Raw genomic sequence first — 20,662 nt, 5'->3', positions numbered from 1 at the left:
TTTCTTCCCTTTGAGTGACACACGGCTCCCTGCGCATGTGTGGTCTGCAGCCCGTGCTTTTAGTGGTCTGCAAGCTCCAAAAGGTTGCGGACCACTGCAGTAACTGACACCATGCTACCTAATATTATATTGAGACAAGCATCTGTCCTAATTGCATTTATTAAAATAATGTACCTGTTCTGACTTACATACAAATTTGACTTAAGAACAAACCTACAGTCCCTATCTCATATGTAACCCGGGGACTACCTGTACATGAGAAATGTGAGTTCCAGATTTAATAAAGATTAGGGACTCAGAAAATGTTAAAGATGGAGAATTCCAGACAGGAAACTAGCTATTTCAGAAGGAGGTCAACCAGTGCAACACATGTACATCTGTCATGACAGGTTTACCTTACAATTACAATATTTTCACAACACTTATTAAAGTAGAGCTGTGTAATCACTATCTATGTCAGAATTGTGATACCTATGTGATCATTCAAAAATATTTATGTTTGTTTTAGACCTTGCAATTGGCAATTGTTTTCTTATATAATTCCTGCATATGTAATAATCAAGAAGGATAATACAATGGGATCTCTGCCCATTCTGCTTCAGATCAAGTTTTGATGTCAACAACATAATACTGGGACTCTTCCCAGTGACCAAACAATATGTCTCAGTGCTGATTTCCACCCTCCAACACTTGAATCAGAGAGAAACACTGAGAATTCCTGGTTCATCTTTCTGGCAGAAAATTGGCTGGACATCTTTTTTTGAAAAATCATATGTACTTCACAACAATTAATAATATTTTATAGTGAAAACTGTAAAACCACAAACCTGGTATGCTTGCTTTATTGATGGATGGTTGGTTACACATTGTTGACCGTCTAGAAAAGTAACAAAACCAATAATCAGACATAGAAAAAATATCACACAATACTTTAAAAATGTGAACACAATTAACAATTAGTGTAGTGCTGGCCTTTCGGAGAAAGTTTTAGTGCAATCTCCTGGCCACACAGCTCACAAAGGGTTGGCAGATCTGGGCAGATTTTTCACTTTTGATTGATTGATAAAATAATTGAATTTGAAGCCAAAGTAAAAATCTTCTTCAGGCTGATCATACCCAAATGATTTTACTCGCTTTGATTTGTTACAAAAAGCGATCGGATGTGTTGGTAAATCTTGACTGAAAGTACACATTGTGTTGTGTATACAAAAGATCAATTACATCTGACGGAGATTAACAGATTTTAATCAGGAATAAAAGATGGTAAATGCAAAATCAGGAGGCATCAGAAAGCATTCCCAAATATAAGAGTATCAGAGCTATTTTCCCAAGTTTTATCTACAGGTTTATATGGCCCGTCTTCATTTTATCTCATACACAACACAATCTGTGTGGGAATATTGTCCCATTATTTATTTGTAATATTAATTCATTGACCTCTCCCCTTTTGTGAAATTTATGAGCTGTCGTTACAGACCCAGGTAAGTATAATTATGAAGTGTGATAAGAATCCTTGCAATGCAGGTAACGGATCAGGGGTGCTTTTATTTTATTTTTTCAGTAAATCAAAGATGTACTCCAAAGACCTAACACAGTCTCCATAGGATATTATTGGGTTCATCAGTGAAACCATTAGATGTACTATTTCAGTGTGTTTATCAGTGAACTTCCAAATATCCAGCGCTGTAAAATGATTTACCACAAACAAACGTTATATGTGCTTGCAAGAGAGTCCTATTAAAAAAAAAAAACACCAAAAAATGTGGTCTAGGGGAAAGAACAGAGACAGTACAGCAGTAGATTTATTTCTGTCCTAAGCATTGGGCTGATACAGTGATACAGACCAGTGGATAAGTGATATTATGGGTACTAAAACATTATATTTACCGGCCATTAGGGGGCACTGCATGCTATGTAAATTGTATTAGCACAAACATCTGCACAAAACAGAACAGAACAAGCCAAACATCCAAAAATACCCAGAATTATCAGTCTGAGCTGCTTCATAGACAGAGGTGAAGGACACAGGGATTTCTACTTTGTTTCTGCTCTGTCTGCCAGAATGGAACACACAACAGCAATATAACCAAAATATCCGCCTCTATCCCTTGCATATAAAAACCATCAATTCCACTGTATACAAAGGATTTGTCACTCTCTGTTCAATTAACGTAACACTACACTACAAATCTGACAATTTGGTCTGTCTTTTTGCCCTGTCAGCCTTGATCTACTCAAAGTGTAATTTGTGCACTCTTTTCACGCTTATCACTTTTCTATTGCATATTAGCATTGTGCATAATATGAGATATGCAGAGTTATCCTGCACACTTGGGATTAGGATTTAAGTATATAGCAAATTTATAGCAAAATCCTAACTAAGCAGAAAGTTTGTAAAACCATTTGTTTTATAAGGAAGTTAGATTATCCCTAAAATTATCTGTCTCTTCCAGAAATGCCTTCTCCGTGGCTGTAATCAATAATATCCTGCTATCAGGGAGATTAGCTACTATTCAAGAAACCAATGAGCAATCAACCGACAAAAGGCAAAAGCCCTGGACATCCAAAGTGCTAAGCCAAACTGATGCTTCAACCTTGGTCTAATAAGGCAGCTTCAGGACAGGTTCATTTGAGGGTCTGACATGGATTTCCAGACAGGTTTGTGATGGCTTAAAGTGAAATAAATTGATACAAAATTGTTTCCTTTTTCCAAATCAGCTTTTACCAGTTATGTTCACCTTGGTGGGGAACAATCTGCCCAGGGCTATTTCAATTAAGATTTTTAAATATAAAAATTGAAAGATATCTGTTTTGATCTCTACATACAATATATGGAGTCCCTAAATCTCTCATAGTCATACACATAGACATACACATAGACGTACTTGAAATAAATCAGTTTAGGTCATTCCTCCTACTTAGATTGGCATACCCGAGTATGGCATATATTAGGAACAACCTATTTTTATACAAGAAATTACACATGGAAATGTGCCCATCTTAGAGGGGGAAATGTGGGAGATAACAAATGTAAAAATTTTAGGTGGTAGTAAAGGAATGCAGGAGAGGAGTGTCCAGGATATGACAAAAGAGAAGTATGTGCAGGAAAGGAGTGCAATGAGTATGAACGTTGGCCAGGTGTTTTGACAATGAGAAGCATGTTCAGGAAAGGAGTACAGAGACTTAGACAGCAGGCAATATGTTCAAGAGAGTAAGCAGGGTATTTCAGTAGGCAGTATGTGTAGAAGATCAATACAAAGGGTATGATAGTGCACAGTAAGTAGGCCCGAGGTAAAAAAAAATATATATATACAAGGTAAGGAGGGAAGGCGGGATAGGTAGAAGTTAAGTATTTGCAAGCGCGTGAAAATTAGATATGGAGTGGTACTGGCCCAAGGGGTGGGGTCAAAAGGCAAGCTTATAAGGGGGACTGAACGAAAGGGGAGACATAATTTACAAATAGCTAAGAGAAGAATTGCCCACCCTCTCTCCCTACATTTTGGAGGTGAATGGGGTTTAAATAGTCATGGCAGCTTGGGGCGTTTTTTGTAGGTCAATGAGAGATAGGAAAATATGCAGACAAGGAAGAAGGGGGTGGTAACCCATCAGGGTATGGAGTTCCTGTTAGGTGGAGATCTGCATGACACTGGGTTGTTGTGGGGGCAAGGAGAGAGCTGTGGATACCCGCAGTTCCTGAGGTGGTGTGGTAGCGGCTGGGGGCCTGGTTGGTGAGTGGAAGTACTTGGTTAAGGAGTATTGGATGGGTATTTTCATGGACCTGCAAATAAAAGTAATAAAACTTTCATACTTGAATTTTGTTAATACTGTGTTCTTGTTGTATGTGAATGAGGGGATTAATATTGTGTTAATAAAAGTGCTGCTATGGCCAGTTTAATCCAAAAAAGTGTTCGGTGTGTATTTAAGGTTAATAAGGATGGAGACAGTGTGGAGTGGAAATGGCGAGTCAATGGCTTCATCTGCTCTACCCAAGTCATTTGTAGGAGAGAAGTGCAGGAGGTAGGACAGAGGGCAGTAATTGTAGGATAGGTAGTCAAAGAGTATGAATGAGGACAATAGGGGCAAAAGAGAGGTGCAGAGGGCACCTGAGTGTGATATTAGGGGCCACATATCAGGAGTGAAGAATGTATTACAAAGGACAATATGTGAAGGAGGAGTGCATAGAGAATGAGAGCAAACAGAGGTGGACAGAGAAGTTTACCAAGAATGCCTGGGGACTGAGAACTGAGGTGATGATTAGCATAGAATGTGGAGGGGTTTTCACAAATACACAGAATAATAGGTGCTGAGGGAGTTACACATCTATGTGAGGGCTGGGCACGAATATGTTGATGTTTATATCCTGGGGACAGGTCACTAGGGAATTATTGCACTCACACTAAATATTCATCACCAAGGGGATGATGCGCATGCTAATGAACCAGATCACATACACTGCAGACAGGTAGCAGATGATAACTTAAAGGCAATGTACATATACTGAAGAGCGTTCATTGATGGATTAATGTTCCTGCTCTGCTAATATAAATCTGGCTACAGAGCTTTGTGGAGGACCTTCTCACTGCTGGCATGGACACGGGATTGATGTTTGTGTGTTGAAGGAAGGTTACATAGAAACACATACAAACACAAACCTAAACTGCACAACAGTAGGTCAGAAATTGAGGGAGGAGAGGGTAGAGACTGGTGCTGAGCTGAGCTTCAGTCTAAGTGCTGAGCTACTGTAAGGAGCCACCTCTGTAACAAAGCCACAGACTGGTAGTAGCATATCCAGCAACTTCAATACAAATTGTAAAAACTGCAGATGTGTTCGAATGTGTATGTGGTTAATGTGTATGGTAAAATATTATCACGCAATGGAAGTGATAGATATTTTCAGCATGTGTACTATTCATTTTCTAAGCGTATCTTAATATGGAGTGTCTGTTTTCAACATAGCTTGAGTTTCAATAATGGGGACTTGGCTCCCCTACTTGTACCTCTAGCACCAGCACTGGACATTGCTGCACACACCCCTGCATTATAAAGCCCAAGAAGGCAGATTTTCATAGACCGAAAGTCAAAAGGTCATTTAGGGTGTAAGGAAATAATTTTATATAAATGAACACTCATGCCTAAACTACTGATTATCAGCTTAAAAATAAATAACAAATTTTATACTTACTTGCTGGGTGCCCGATCTTGCAGGTTGGTTAGTGCAGCAAAGTTGTTCCTTACAGTACGCAGACTGGCCAGTACCTGAAAAACAAACACAGCTATTAAGTATAATGTCCAACATCGACACACACACACATACATACATGTTAAAATATATATACATATACTGTATATACAAGGTGCAATAACAGATGAAGCTTCACCATTGGCTTAGTTATTCAAATTGAATGCACTCCACTGAATACTTGTTTCATTTCTGAGTCTTATTTTATTAGTTGTTGGGCTATTGAATATATGTGATCTATGCCATTTCAAATCAAAAACAAAGTAGTGCATATATACACCAAAAATCTAAAATTTTGTGTACAGTAACAAAGTAAATGTTTAGAAATCACTTTTATGTCCTGCATTTATTATAAGCTAAAAGGTGTTACTGCACTGTTGATAAACTCTGCATATATTGGAAACCAAACCTCCATCCCCAGATTTTTGATCATGCACTTATTATGATTTGCAGGGACAGATGACTGAAAAGCCAACATAGCCATGTACAAGGTTGAGAGGGCAGCAAATAGTCACCCACTGCATGTTGCTCCTAGTGCCCCATGTTTTTAATAAAAAAAAAAGTTCCAGGCTGCTATCCATGTTTATGTAAAATTCTTAAGCTAGGTACACACATGCAATAATTGTTGTTGTAAACAAACGATTAACGACCAATCGATAATTGGTAACAAAAAAGTGCACAACGACACCAATGGACGAACAATGTCTCTGGAAACAAACAACCATGGTGGATCCGTTTGGGCAAAATCGTTTGCTATCCATTGTGTGTGCGGTCGTGCGGTTCATTGTGGATGGTTTCGCGGTACACTTTCTCTGGTACACGTCACTTCCTGCACTGTTCAAACGATCATATCTAGTGAGTGTACATTATTATATGGATTATATTTGGATGATCATTGGTCTGTCGTTGGTTGTTTGTTTGCCAACGACAATTATTGCACGTGTGTACCTAGCCTAACAGTTGTCTGCACAGTCTTTACAAACTGTACTGCTGGAACATCAAAAAACAGTCTGCCCTTCTTTCCTGGTTGTTGGTTTTAGGTGTATTGACACAGATTGGGCCTAAGGTCTTTTCAGGCCTCTCTATTCCCAGCTTTTGTTGGTATAATGGTTTTCTATCGCTTTGAGTTTGCCAGAACTCTGCATTGATGATCCGGACAGTTATTACAGTAATTTAAGCTATCTTGCTCTCCCAATTGGTAACTGTTTCTTTATTGTATATTAAAAAGCGTGCAACAAATGAACATGTATAAAACCCAAGACTTTAAAAAGCAAGAAGTGTCATGATTCCCTGTTCCTGTCTTGTAGCTTAGTGTCACAGGAAAATATAATTCTTTAAATGATACAACGTTAGCAGCTGAGAATATTTCATAGTGGAAAGGGGTGAGTGTGTGTACAAGTGTACAGACGGTGACAAATAAGACAAAACCACAAAACCTGTGTAAAGGATATTGTGATGATGTTAGCTGTAACTTGATGCCAGTGGATTGGAGCACTAGCACCATACTGTGACAAATGATTGTAGATTTGATTATTTCAGACAATCTACCCCCTGCAAACCACTGTTTATCAAAAAATGATTTTTTGTTTGCCCTAATTTTTTTCACTAGGACAATTTAATTCTATTTCAGTGAAAACAATGGTAATAATTTTTGGAACTGCATATCTAATGTAACTAATAATATTGTTTTCATTAAAGTGATCATTATATCAAATGATTGTATTGTATGTATAAGTCAAGTGTTCATGGACACATGAATTCTCCTATTATTATTAAGGGCTATCAGCATGATGTAACCATTATTCATTACATATTATTGTAGAATTTCCATTTATCAAACACTAATATTATCTTATTTTGGCTCATTCAAAAAATTGTGGTTGTAGATGAAATCATGGAATCTACTATTCTAGCTCAAATGGTTTTCCAAAGTAAATGAACATTTACTAAATCTGTCTAAATAGGAATATGGGGGTTGCCCATGATGAAGTAGTATATTCCAGATGTAATTTTGATCCTTACTAAACTACCTTGTGAGTCGCTGACCTGGAGTAAGCATGAACATATCATGCATCCTCCTACCCAATGTGCACTGTGCCAAAGGAGTAAATCAAAAACCAGGATGGCAATTTGCGAACCTTAAAATTAGATGAGCAAAAGCATACCCCAGAAGGGCCCTCATCCCTCAGGAAGACTGGAATTGTTCATAAAAAGGGGATCGATCATGCAGCCGATGTAATACCTAATCTGATTTGTTGCTATGAACAGAAACATTATTCTTTACTCCTTTGTTTACATTTCAGGTTTAGAAGTTATTTCCTGACAAGAAAGAGGAAATTATAAAGTTTCACCTGCAGGTAAAATCTGAACTGGTTTTGGGTTTTAAAAACACCAGGAGAAGGAACCTCGGTACTACCCTAAGGTATATACAGAATAGATAAGGTTTTAATTGTCATGCAAATTACCTTTACATTATGTATTAGAGAGCAAAGGAATAATAAACAGTAAAAAGGATCTTTGCTTTTTCTTTCACCATTTATTTTGTTTTTTTCCTGCTGCATAACTCACAAAGGCTGGATGGAGTTGGGGAAACTGCACAATTAGGAAAAGGCTCACAGAGCAACTTGTAGTGCTTACCTGAGCAAATGGTGTTACAATCAAGTCATCTCCATGTCTGCAAAAACAAGAAATATGGAATGTAAGAAATATATTTACATAGAACATATCATTAAACAATAGTTATGCAAACTTTATATGGTGATTTTTCAGTGCTAAAAGACACCCAAAGCCAACGCCTTACTAGAAACAGTTTTCTTTTTCCTGTTTACTATACAATTTTATAAACTTGTTTAAATCTGTATATTTCAGTTTTAAATTTGTTTTGTCACTGCTCAGTGACTATCTTGGATTGGGCAATGATGGGTATAGCAAATTCTATTGTCTTATGCTATACCTAAAGGAAATTTTTGGTGAGAGTTAGAGTTTCCAACGGAGACTGCAAAGTACAAGTGATAAGTCTGATATTTCTAAAAAATGAAATGAAAATGAATAAATAAAAAATGTGATAATAAGAGGTGATTATATGTTATCAATACATTATTAGTTGGTGAAAAAATACTTTTGAAGAAAAAGGGCTGGGAAGTACACGTAAATGTTGGAATTATAACTTGACTAACCCCAGAATCTGCAATTATAGAATTAAAGAAACCATTGGTATACACTAACAAATCAGAGTGCAACATACAACATGGCTGCAGTGTGTATGTATCTGCATTGCTGGCTTCCACTGTTGGAATTACACTTTTGCTGGCATTGATGCTTTTTAATACAAGTGTATAATAGTGGTATGGATACATCGCGTGTTTGCATGTGTGTGGGATGCTGTCAGCCAGTACTGAAGGATAGGATGTATGCAGACCCCCTCACACAATAGGATGGTAATACTGCAAATTCTGCATACCACCCTTTAAGTAACCCGGTTAATATGGTTCTTATATTTTTCTTTCTGCGAATTTAAAGTCATCTCTGCCACAATGATTCCAGTGTTATGGCCCATTTACACCTAGGCACTGCAGGAACATGAATCCTACTGCTAAGGCTGGGTCTACACGGACTATTTTAAAAACGCATGTAAATGTTCCTACTGCGTTTATATGCGTTTTTATGCACTTTTACTAGCGTTTTAAAGCTTGCCTTTAAAACTCTGGAAAACATTTATACGGCATTTTCCCATTTTTTAACACTTGTACGTTTTAAGTGCTTGTTAACGCGGGAAAACACGAGAAAAAGCAACACTGAAATCAATGGAAGCGTTTACCCGTGTTTTCCCGCATTTTTGGACGTTAACCCCGCACGTTGCGAGCAAGAAGTAGATAACGCTCATAAACGTGCCTCAAGGAAATGTCCTGGTGTAGATTAGCCCAATAGAATGTATGGGAATTTCAAACATGGGATTTTAAAGCCTCAGGTTAAGCGCTGGGGAAAACGTTCATGTAGACTTAGCCTAAACATGGCATTGTATGCCGTCTGTAACCCAAGATTACATCACATATACTGTCTTGTTTACTACACATTACCAGGCAGAGATATTAGGACAGATTTCTTCCAACGGGATACCGGCAATGATAAAAAAAATATACTGAGATTAAAATCCTTCCCCACTGAACTAAATATGCCTCTTATTGCTGTGTAAGTTAGTAAATAAGAAAGCATAAAAACACTGGACAGAGGTTCTAATCCCTCCTCACTCATAACAAATATGACCAAATATGACCTCAGCCTATATTTAGAGTCTGAAAGCACTGTGCATTGATGACATTCTTTCCTTGTGGTGACACATGACACTAACTTAGCCATTAAGCTCTTGACAAAGTCATTTTGCATGCTGCCATATACTGAATACTGTTATCAATTACACAGTTGAGGCTTTGTCAATTTGGTTTTATAAACATTACACAACAGCTAATGGTGGCACAGATATCCACAGCAAAGAAGCGTTGTATACAGACACAATACTCCACACAATACACAAAAACTGATTACAACATTACACCATCATGATGTGTTTTAGTTATAACTGAATGCAAAGTAGGAATTTGTTTTGTTCTGCATGCTGGATGTGTTTCCATCACAGACAAAAAAACTGTGCAACTAAAAATCTCAAACTAGATAAGACAATTCTTTTAAAGGATCTTTGTAAAATATACTTGTTATAAAATAAATATATGACCTGCCATTGGTCATCTTTTCTAAAGCAAGACTTTTTTGTTCAGGGATACACTACTTCTGTTTGGTATTTTTGGTTATACTACCCCAGCAACAGTTGAGTTGAACAATTGAAAAAAATCTGAAAGTGTCCATCCCAACATCTTCTAACAGGCCTGCTCTTTTCGGACTGGTGACTTGTAAATGAAGTGCATCTCTCTAGGCTCTTTGCTTTAGGACTTCTTGTGGCAGAAGGGACCCTTCTTCTACACCAATGTTACTCAACCAGGGTTCCACAGAACCCTAAGGTTCCTCCAGGTTGCCAGGGACTCTGAACAATGAGTAATCTGTGCCTCTCGGGTCAGTATAATGGATACCAAATATCTTTTTGACTATCTTGACCACCATACTAATGTACTGCAAGCTTTGCATTTAGCAATTATAGAGGGGGGGAGTTTCTCCATGGTAAAATGGTAGAAAAAGGCAGCTCTACAGGGTGTATTTACACCTCCAGCTGCTGTATGCCTATATGAGGAATCCCTGTATTAGAGCCTTGGCTGCCAGAAAAAATGTAATAATATGTGGGCAGAATATTGAACATGTAAAGTCAGAACGCCAGATCTGTATATGTGTTTTGATTAGAAACCTCAAATAAAGGGTGATTTTAAAACTTTAAATAAGTCAGCTGTTACAGTTATTGTATATTAAAAAGTTGGGATACTAACTTAGCCCTAATAACTTCAACAAAGTACTTTTGGCATGGCCCATTCATCTTTCTCCTTTTTACCTTCCAGGCCTGTAGAGACGGCCATGTTAATTCATTTTTTTAAGTATTTATTAAATAAAGCAAATTGAAAATAAAGCTTCTTTGTATTAGTAAAAAAAAATACTTTGCTTCTTAAATTATTAAAGTTCAAATGAAGCCATTATTTATCTTTCATATCCCATTGACCTTACTTTCTTTAAAACATGACGTTTGGACAACACAGACAATGAAAAAACAAGACAATGGTTCCAGCCATATTTTATGCTACTAAAGAAAAAATTTTTACTGTTGTATGTATCCCTATTAGAGAGATTTTTATCCTGCCTTTTTATCATTTTTATCAAAATGACTACAAAACTGCTGGAAACCCTTGCCAGATGTGACACAGAAAGAAGCAAATGCACCACATGGGTTCCAAACTTTTCACTTCAAAACAAACAAAAAAAAAAGTTTGGGGAGGTGTCTACTTTTAAAAATCTTATTAGTTAAAAACCAAGTACACCTCCTACAAATTGGCACAATTCTGCTTTCTTTAGACTATATACACCTTAGGCGATTACTGCCTGTAGCAAACTGTCTTGCTCATTTCGGGTGAGAATCTGACATGCATTCATCGGTCACCCGATGATGTTCATGGATCCAATAGGATTGGTGGAATGGGTGCAATGAAAATGTCATGCATGTACGCAGCCTTAGCCATGAAAAGTTCAAAAACAAATAGGAAGTACAGACACTACAGATTTAAACTCCATTAAGGCAGGGGTGATTCGTCAGAGCAGACAGGACATGTATGCATGATGGGGAACTGAGAGCAGTCTCCCATGAACAGAGAACCATTGGTGACATCAGACATTCTCAGCAATGCAGAAGTAGCTTACATATTCTGGATTCATTAGCTACTTTTAGATCTACATAGACATTTTGGGTCATTGCGTGAATTGTGGGAAAACCTGCAGAATGATAAAAAAAAATTAAGAATTTAAAGAGAATAATATTTAACAGTTTTAGTAAACTGGTAAACATCAGGAAGGACAAGCAGGCCATGTGCCTCGCCCTGTGTTATGCTGGGTTCAACAACAAACATGAGAGGCAAACAGACTAAGCTATACTATGAATGATCTATTGGAAAAACTGAACCTTCAGCTTTAATATTTTCTCTTTGACCTGGAACAGGTATAGAGGTGGAAAACAGCTTCTCTGACTTTCATTTACAAAAAACTCCTGACATAGCCAGGGAATTTGTTAAAAGAAGGCTAGTAGAAAATTTCCCTAACCATGCGCTTCGCTCCTCCAATGACCTACTAATGACTTCCTCACTTATGTCCTCATCAAACGCACAGCTCCAAGACTTTTCTAGGACTGTATTGACTCTCTGGAATGGTCTTCCCCATCCTATTCGGCTTCCACCCATCTTTTCATACTTGCCCTCCCGTCTTCTTCTGTATCCTAAACCTTCACTACTCAGCCACCAATCTAAATACCTCGCTCCTATTGTGTGCTACTTCTCCCTCCTCCTAGATAGTAAGCTCTTCTTAACAGGGTCCTCTCCTCGTTTCACTATTTGTATCTGTGTTGTGCAACCCCTATTTAATGTACAGCGCTGTGTAATATGTTGGCGCTAAATAAATACTGTTTATTAATAATAATAAAATTAGTAATAGCAAGTTCTCTCATGACAGGTGTATTTTCAGTATTTAGAGTTTTATCCATTGAATTACACACCAAACACTTATATGTGAGGGCGTACATGACCCATCCAATACCTTGGACAAAAGAGGAAGAGGACTAGTGCCATCAAAAGGCTGAACTGAAGATCCAAAAGGGGAAAAAGCAGAAACAAAAGGGGCCAAATTCATGTTAGGCTTCAAAGTATATCCCCCAAAAAATATTTATGAAGTTAAGCATAATAGGAAACTTAAAAACTGAAATTTTTGTATCCTAAATTATCTATGGTAGCAAATTACAAAGGATCATTTCAAAAATAGACACTGATAAATTAGTTTAATAGGAAAAAAAAAGGTTGTTCATGGCAGAATATACAAGTGTCAAAGGCAAATGTTTTAAAACTAGGAATAGGTCTTGGAAAGAAAGCAACTGCAAACTTCAAGTTTGAATACAGAAACGTTTTGATATTCTTAAACCCCTACAGCAGCCTCAACTTTTTTTTTACTTCTAAGTAACCCCTAAAATAACTTTAAGGTGTTGAGGAACTCAAAACCAGGTTTGAATAGATAGATATCAATGGGAACAAAAGCCTCCTATATTGGTGGCCAGTGGAAAGAATGCCCCCCTCCAATGGTGACTAGAATACCACCTTTATAGAGAACTAAAGACATCATTAGAGCTATACCAAGTGGTGTTGATCCCAGAGATATGCAGGCATAATGTGAAGTCAATCAAAAAGCTTGTGGAACCCTGGGTGAGAATGGCTGCCCTACAGAACCTTCTTGGTTTAAACTTTGTATCAGAAACACATAGAAAAACAATGCTAATTGGGTCAGAGGTTGCTTTATATGTTACTTTAAAAATGACACATAACAGCAATAAAAAAATAATAAAACATTGTAACTTCCTTTAATGTTCCCAGTGGCCCATCTCATCCACCCTGATGATGAAAGCAGTTTAAACTTCTGGTTTTATTCCTTATTCAAAATGATAAAAGTTAGTTTTAATGTAAACTAGACCAAATATGATTATAGCTTTATTTCCTACTGAATTATCTAAATCGCAATACCATATGACAGATTACAACACATTCCAGCAAGTGTTATCAAAGAACATGGAAGGAATCTGGCACACACAAATGTATTCACTAAATATAATAATAGGCACTGCCTCACATTCCACTGCTTGTATTATCACTAATCGCATACCGTACACTCATTGTAGAGACTATTGCACACTCATTTCTCACACCTTATTCCAGGGCAAGTCTTTTGAGGAATTGAAAGTATGTAAATTTTTAACACGGGGGAACACTTGAAATTTTCGGATCTTCTGGGAATCCCTGCTACAAATTAATATATTTACAGCTCACAGTACATTAGTGTGGTGGTCAGTGGGAAGGATGCCTCTTACATTGCTGGCCAGTGGAAAGAGTGTCATCCTTACAGATAGCTAAACAGATCATTGGTGTCACTTAAACTGACCTAAGTGGCCTGAATTGCTTATGGCTTAAGAAATCCTCAACAACCCCTGGAGGCGACCTCATTGGTGAAGTCATGACTTAAGCCCACATAGACATCAGATAGACTTCAGATGATTGTCAGCAGAAGAATGTTTCTGTATTGTTTTCAGTGGCAGATGACAAACCAATGGCACTTTTGTTTCTGATTGGTTGCCCATGGAGGATTGATTAACAACACCAGGGGACCACTCCACATGTGTCAAATTGTCACCCAAGATGAACAGTTAGGAATCATCTTTTATATGTACAAAGCTTTAGTCCAGAATGAAGGTAACAGTGTGTGTACAATTAAACTTTAATAGTAAACTGTACTATATGTTCTCCCAACTGAAAGTGCTGGCCAATTGGAGCGCAGCAGTAATATAAGTAAGCGATCAATATCAATCAGTTATCAATAGTGTGCCTGCCCGTTCACCCATCGTCTAGTGTAAGGTTGACTTTATTGTAATTTGTCCAGTTGACAAAGGAATACCGGACAGTGGCTGAGCTGTTGCTATACGGTTTTCTGAAATTTTCTGGGCTAGAAATTGTGCGCGTAAATAGAAGAGACACTTTTGGAACTCATTATACCTAAATGCATTATACTTCTCATATTGTCTTGTCCTACACAAAACATGTCAAAGAAAAACATGTCAAAGAAGTATTGCTGTGGGCTACAGATGAGCATTTTGAGTCCTAAACTGATTTTTTTTTCAAATGTATTATATTTGTAAGCGATGTGTGTAAATCACGATGAAAGACAAATGCCACACCTTGTTTTAATCTAATCTAGCTTGGTGTAATGTAAAAAACTGTGCCGGAACCTCTGTGGGCACAGGGAATGCTGATACACTGGGGCATTAACAAAGGGGCACGGGTTTAAAGGACTGACCTGGGACAAGCAAGCAGATATTGACTTAAGGCTTTTTTCTCACTCACAAAAATGCAACTGGCATTTTCAAAACCAGATTCAGAAAGGCCGGCCTTTATAATATTTGTACCACGGGTTTTGTACATTTTGTATTTGTACCACATTTAAAACATCTGATAGTCTTTCTGACCTCTGCTATTCTACTTGTGTCTGTATCCCTTACAATTGACTTCAGATCATGGTAAACATCTCTGCCCTTTTTTCCTATTACAGAGTTTTCGAAGTGAGGAGACACTATGCCAATGCAAATGATGCTACCCATGCCTCATGAATGAAGAGATATGCCTGGCATCACTGCTACACTCCATGTAGGAACCACTGGGAACATCTTGGCCACCTAAGAATACAGCACACTGCTATGCTATTAGAATAGTACAACAGAATAGCTAGTAAAATAACAGGGTCATCACTCTAAAGTCTAAATATCTAACCTTTCAAATGCATTAAACTGTTTAGCTCTTCTATGGCAACCTTTGATTGTTATAGCAGAACAGCACATTGCTAATGGACAGATTTGGTATATTGTTATTATGTTGTTCTGAGACCATTGAACAGATTTCATTTGGCTAAGCCCTCCATGGCGTCACTGGAATTTAGATTCACGGGAACTATGGCATGTTCCTGCCATAAGGCAAGAAGAAAATGATACATGGCAAGAGATATCTAACCAACAATCCTTTGTAGTCCTAATATAATCCTGATATATATATGTTTAGCAACAAAAGTATGCCTAGAAACTACCTAATGTGCTGGCAACATAGCTTTTAAGTGAGAAACAAAATATTCTAATAAGTTTTAAACATGGCAGCTACAGACAAGAAAAATTAGTATGCAAAGACCTTTTGGATTTTTAAAATGACAAATTCAATCTATTAAAGCCTTTCTACATATAATAAATACCTGATGAAAGCACCAGAAACGTTTTTGCCAGGGGTATGAACACAACTGACTGGCCAGTTCAGGATAAGATTTTCTTGGGAACTGACTATAGAACTTTCTCTAACCTTGTTGTTGACAGGGAGACCTCTGTAACCTAAGCTACACCCACTTTTCTGACTCCCTAGCTTTGCTCACCTCCACATTTTTAGACTAAGCTGTCTATGAATATAACCCATTCAGTCATTTCATTTGGAAAAAGTTGCCCCAGCCACCTTACACTGTCCCTGCAACCTTTGGCCAGATTTAAAAAGCAGCTGAAGCAAGTGAAGGAAATCTGGCCTTAATAATGACTTCCTCGAGTACTTGGCTAAACTTCAATTCAACACTGCGCTTATTGTTGCCAAGCAGAGAACTTCTATGCACATATATCTTTTCAAGCATCCACCTCATGCTGCTTCTTTGCCACATTTGACCCCCTTCTCAGTATTACAACTCCTCCGAAACTGCTGCCCAATCTGCCCAAGCTATACCCACTTATTTAAGGAAAACAACCCAAAATAATCAGCCATGATATTTCAGCTCATCCAACTACCTCCACTTAAATACCTCTTTTCCTCTCCTTCTTCAGCACTGTCTGTTTATGCAAAGTTTATTTTCTTTTTTCATCAGCTTTCTACACTACCTGTAGTATAGGAAATTTTTAGGAATGCAATTGTCCTTCAAGTATTTTTTGCCTTCCTACAGTTTTTCTTAACTCACACTCACTACTTTTACCTCCTGGTCTGGCTTTCGACCAGTACAGTCAACATAAATGGTTCTCACAGAGGTAGCCAATGTCCACCTCTGCACCAAGTCATAAGGCAAAATTTCTCTCCTCCTCCTGGCTTAGACACTGTTGATCACTCTTTATATATTTAAAACCTATCTTGTACTCTACCCAGTATTGGTGAGACTGTTTATCTTGGTTCAACCTGTACTGTACCTGACTGTACCTTCTAAATCTCTTTCAATGGTGATGGTGTTGGTGTTCTTGGTGTTGGTTCAGTCTATTGTCTTGTAGTCTTCTTTCTCTTTACCCTCTTCCTTGGTAAATTCATATCCTTATTTACTGAACATGCAGGTCATATACCCATATGTACACCCTTAGACTTGTCTTGCTCTGTTCTGACTAAAGTTTCATGCTGCCTTTAGACCATATGATCATGGATGGCTGAGAAATACCTGAAAATTAACTTGGGAAAAACTGAATAAAGCATTATCCCCCTCGTATTCTAAAGCATTCCAACATCTATTTATTTTAAAAAACACAGCAATTTTCCCCACCTTACAGGCATACTGGTTTGATGTTACCTTTGGATCTGTACTCTCCTTCACTCCCCTACCTGGACAGCTTTGGGGTCTGCCACTTCCACAAATTTTTTTATCTCCAATATATGCCCTCTTCTATGCCCAATGATCAAACTTCCGATTTACGCTTTCAACCTAATTTTGTCATCTGGCATTCTAATACCTAGACTCCCATCTCAACAAACCAAAATAAATACAGCAGGTAAACTTATCTATCCTTCATTGCCCCACATTTCATGTTTTTTTTCTGAAAATGCTTCTACTGGCTTCCATTTCACCTCAATTAAATTCAAGCTACTGTCCTTAGGCTTTAAATCATTTTGATGGCCCCTGTCCCACTTCTTCATGTCATAGTAATCTTTACTCATAAGCATATTTTCAGACATGGCTTTCTTTAGGACTGCCCTTACTTTCCAGAATTCTCTTCCCCATCCTATTAGGTTTGCTTCTACTTTTAACACATTTAAACAATCCCTTAAACCCCACCTTTACAAACTTGTCTACTCCTATCCTATTTCCCAAGAATCACCAATTAGCCACAGCAAAATATCCTCTAAATTGGATTCTAGACTTCTCTGTCTAGGCAGAGTTCCCTTCACCTCCTGTGTCATAGTTTGTAATTATATGTACAGGTTTCTATTTTGTAGCCCCCTATTTATTGTACAGTGCAAAATAAAAAACAACATGGTGAAATTGCTTATTTCCTTAAAGCTTTTTGGATTTTCTATTTTGTTACTATGCATTTCATTGAGATTTCCCTTAATTATCTGACTTGTAGACTCAACAGCCATGTAAAAGTCATACCCCACGTGACTGTTTGACGCCGCCATAACAATGAATGGGGCCATGGTGCATATACCTATTATGTAGAAGTTCTTTTTAACTATGCAGCCTCTAGTGGGGGTCACACGGTAAATATGACAGGTTTAGGACAGAAGAATTTTCAAGTGTAGTAGTGATAGGTAGTATTTTGGTGAAAAACTGTACAAAGGTTGTATTGTCTTTGCTTGTTTATGGCAGAGAGCTTTTTATGTTCATTGATATGCTGCCATTTTTTTTTTTTTTTTTTTAATACTGGGATGGAGGGCATTATGAGGGCAGACAGATCGTCTTTGATTTACCTAACACATTTTTAACATATTGCAAAAGCGTTCTATAAAATGTGATCTGAAATAAGTGAATTCAAAGAACACTAGGAAGCCAAATTTGTAGGTTTTGGAACTTGGAGATAGAAGAAGTGAGAAATGAGAAATGTTAGACTGCTGCTAAATCCAGTGATTTATACAGAAATTCTGAGCAATGGTTCCTAATTTTTTTTTTTAAGTCACAGACTACATAACAAACTTTCAAGGGAAAAGAATGCCTTCAATATGGGAATATTTTTTTTGGCAGAGATGTACTTGAGTATAAAAAGTGATGATGGATCTTGTACAAATCAAATTTTATTAAATGAAATTCATGAGAGCAGACTGGCGGCAATTATAATGGGGATTTTCAGTCATCTACCTTTTCAGGCAAGCAAATCAACCTGATTTATCAAAAGGTCTGGAAAAAAGGAGATGTTGTTGCTGCTGATGCAAATCAGATTCAACAACCCATCCTTCCGCATTGGCAGGCAGAATTAGACCGGTCACCATAGGCTGCAGCAGCAATGTTAGGCATGGAGAGCATTGCCTGATACCAAAAAACAACAGTATTAAACCATGGCTTATTTCTTTTTCCCCATCACTGGCCTAGCACATAAAAAAATAATGCATGGCAATGTACAGCAAAATTATTTTGATAAAATATTTATCAACTATCACAGTCTTAAGATTTGTAAAAATGTATTACTAACCTGAGTAAATGTAGCAGCATGGTTGTTACTTTAACCTACAGACATTGCTAGGTTTAGTTTTTAATGAAATGACGTAAGATCTACAACAGCGCGATGTCATGCTTACTGAAGCCTAATTTTTTTTTTTTAGTTAGTATTAAGAAAACTGGGCATGACGCTCAATTGTTATGGTGTATTCTGGAATTAAAGGGTACTGCTCAGGATTAACATATTGAAAGCTGCTAAATAGGGGTGTCACCCTTCCTCATACTTTACTACTAGGTGTGGAAAATTAAGACTTTCCTGGCTACATACTAGTTCCAGGACATCTTATACGCTCATTATTTTTTGGTTCAGTGATCCACCAAGAAGTGAAACAAAGAAAAGGTGGTAGAACTGGGAAATTTAAAAAATGGCAGCTCCTAAATTCTTATCAAAATAGAGACATTTGAAAATTGCACACATCCATAATGATAAAAGAAAGCCTGTAATAGTAAAAGTACTCACATATCACTAGCGATGGAGGAGTTCCTAGACATGGACTTTGGCGAGAGGTCATAGTCACTGTCTGACCTGTACAGGAAAGATTCCCTTCGTTGACTGTGGACAAAGTTTGCTTGTAGAATCAGCCCTGATCCTGGGCTTGTCATGGGATCCAGGGGACTCCGTCCCGATGAGGTGCCATTGTCCACGTCAAAGCTGCAACAGGAGAAGGCATACTAATTTAAAAACCATACAAAAATGAACAAAAAAGATCACTGCAAAACAATACTTAAAATAATAATTATAAAAAAGGTAACACTTTTAGCCAGATTCTAAACATAATAGTCATCCAGCCATAAAACTGTGCTAGGAACTGACAACAGATAGGAATCCTTGTGGAAGTCCCTGTGCAGAACTGACTGCCCCACCCCCACAGAACAGACTGAGGGGGGCCCTTGTGGGCAAGCAGGGTATGGGGCCTTTGTGCAGCAGAAGACTCCCATGTTGGTCCCTGACCCTGTGATATGAAAACTGCCTTCAGTTGCTGAATCCTATCTTGCTCACCTCTTCTATAGACAGGGTGTAAAAAATAAAAAAATAAAAAAAAAAAACATACTGCGGTAAAGTTTTCAACAGAGTAAAGCTCTGTTTGCTGTATATTGGGGGAAAAAAACAATCCCCTCCCTATAGCACAGAACACTAGGCCTAAGCCCTGTCCCTAAATAATATGAAGGAAAAGAAGAAGAGAGTCTAGAAAGTGGGACTATTAAAAGGCAATCATTGATAATCTATAATTGCCCTTTGATAGTCCCACTTTCTGAAATCTCTTGTTCTTTTTCCCTCTGTCTGCTGTAATAAACAGAACACCACTATCGGCTGGAAGTTATGGAGTGATCCCTAGTGATCTACAGTAGCCTTTCTTAGTTGGGGAAGGGGGAGTGGGTTGCAATTGGGTTGGTTGATGGGTACACAATGGTAGCTAGGTAAATTATTGATATCAGGGAGATCTGTCACTCTGACATTTTTCTGTCTGTCACCATCCTCCTATTGTGAAAAGGTGGTTATAGTGTTCTCCCCAGCTGCTTTTAGCTGGGTGCACCACCCGCCTATTTTTGAGTGGTTACTAAAGAGCTAAGTCACAATACAGGGGCTGCCCCCATCTTTCTGGGGAGAATACTGGAGTTGTGTAATGTAGAGTTTTCTGATCCAATGCCCCAGGTTATCCTATCACCCCACAAGTATACCACACAACCTTTGATTGCACTGGACAACATTTTAGAAGTTTTTAGTCTTGATTTTCAGTTTATATAAATGAACCCATATATGGTAAT

The 20,662-nt window shown here is 37.8% G+C and overlaps 1 protein-coding gene across 7 annotated transcripts in view; it reads right to left on the bottom strand.

Annotated features, from left to right (window-relative positions):
* PDE4D (phosphodiesterase 4D) overlaps positions 1-20,662 on the bottom strand; it is a 743,908-nt gene that overhangs the window by 108,632 nt on the left and 614,614 nt on the right. For all 7 annotated transcript variants that reach the window (XM_072416390.1, XM_072416392.1, XM_072416397.1 and 4 more), the window contains 4 exons: positions 19,356-19,547; positions 7,877-7,913; positions 5,183-5,256; positions 828-877 (listed from right to left, as the gene is read on the bottom strand). In XM_072416390.1, the coding sequence (XP_072272491.1) occupies positions 828-877; positions 5,183-5,256; positions 7,877-7,913; positions 19,356-19,547 (353 nt within the window). The remainder of the gene's footprint in view (positions 1-827; positions 878-5,182; positions 5,257-7,876; positions 7,914-19,355; positions 19,548-20,662) is intronic.

The sequence above is a fragment of the Pyxicephalus adspersus genome, chromosome 6 (assembly GCF_032062135.1).
Source record: "Pyxicephalus adspersus chromosome 6, UCB_Pads_2.0, whole genome shotgun sequence".
NCBI lineage: Eukaryota > Metazoa > Chordata > Amphibia > Anura > Pyxicephalidae > Pyxicephalus > Pyxicephalus adspersus.
This window is presented reverse-complemented; position numbering and strand designations above follow the sequence as displayed.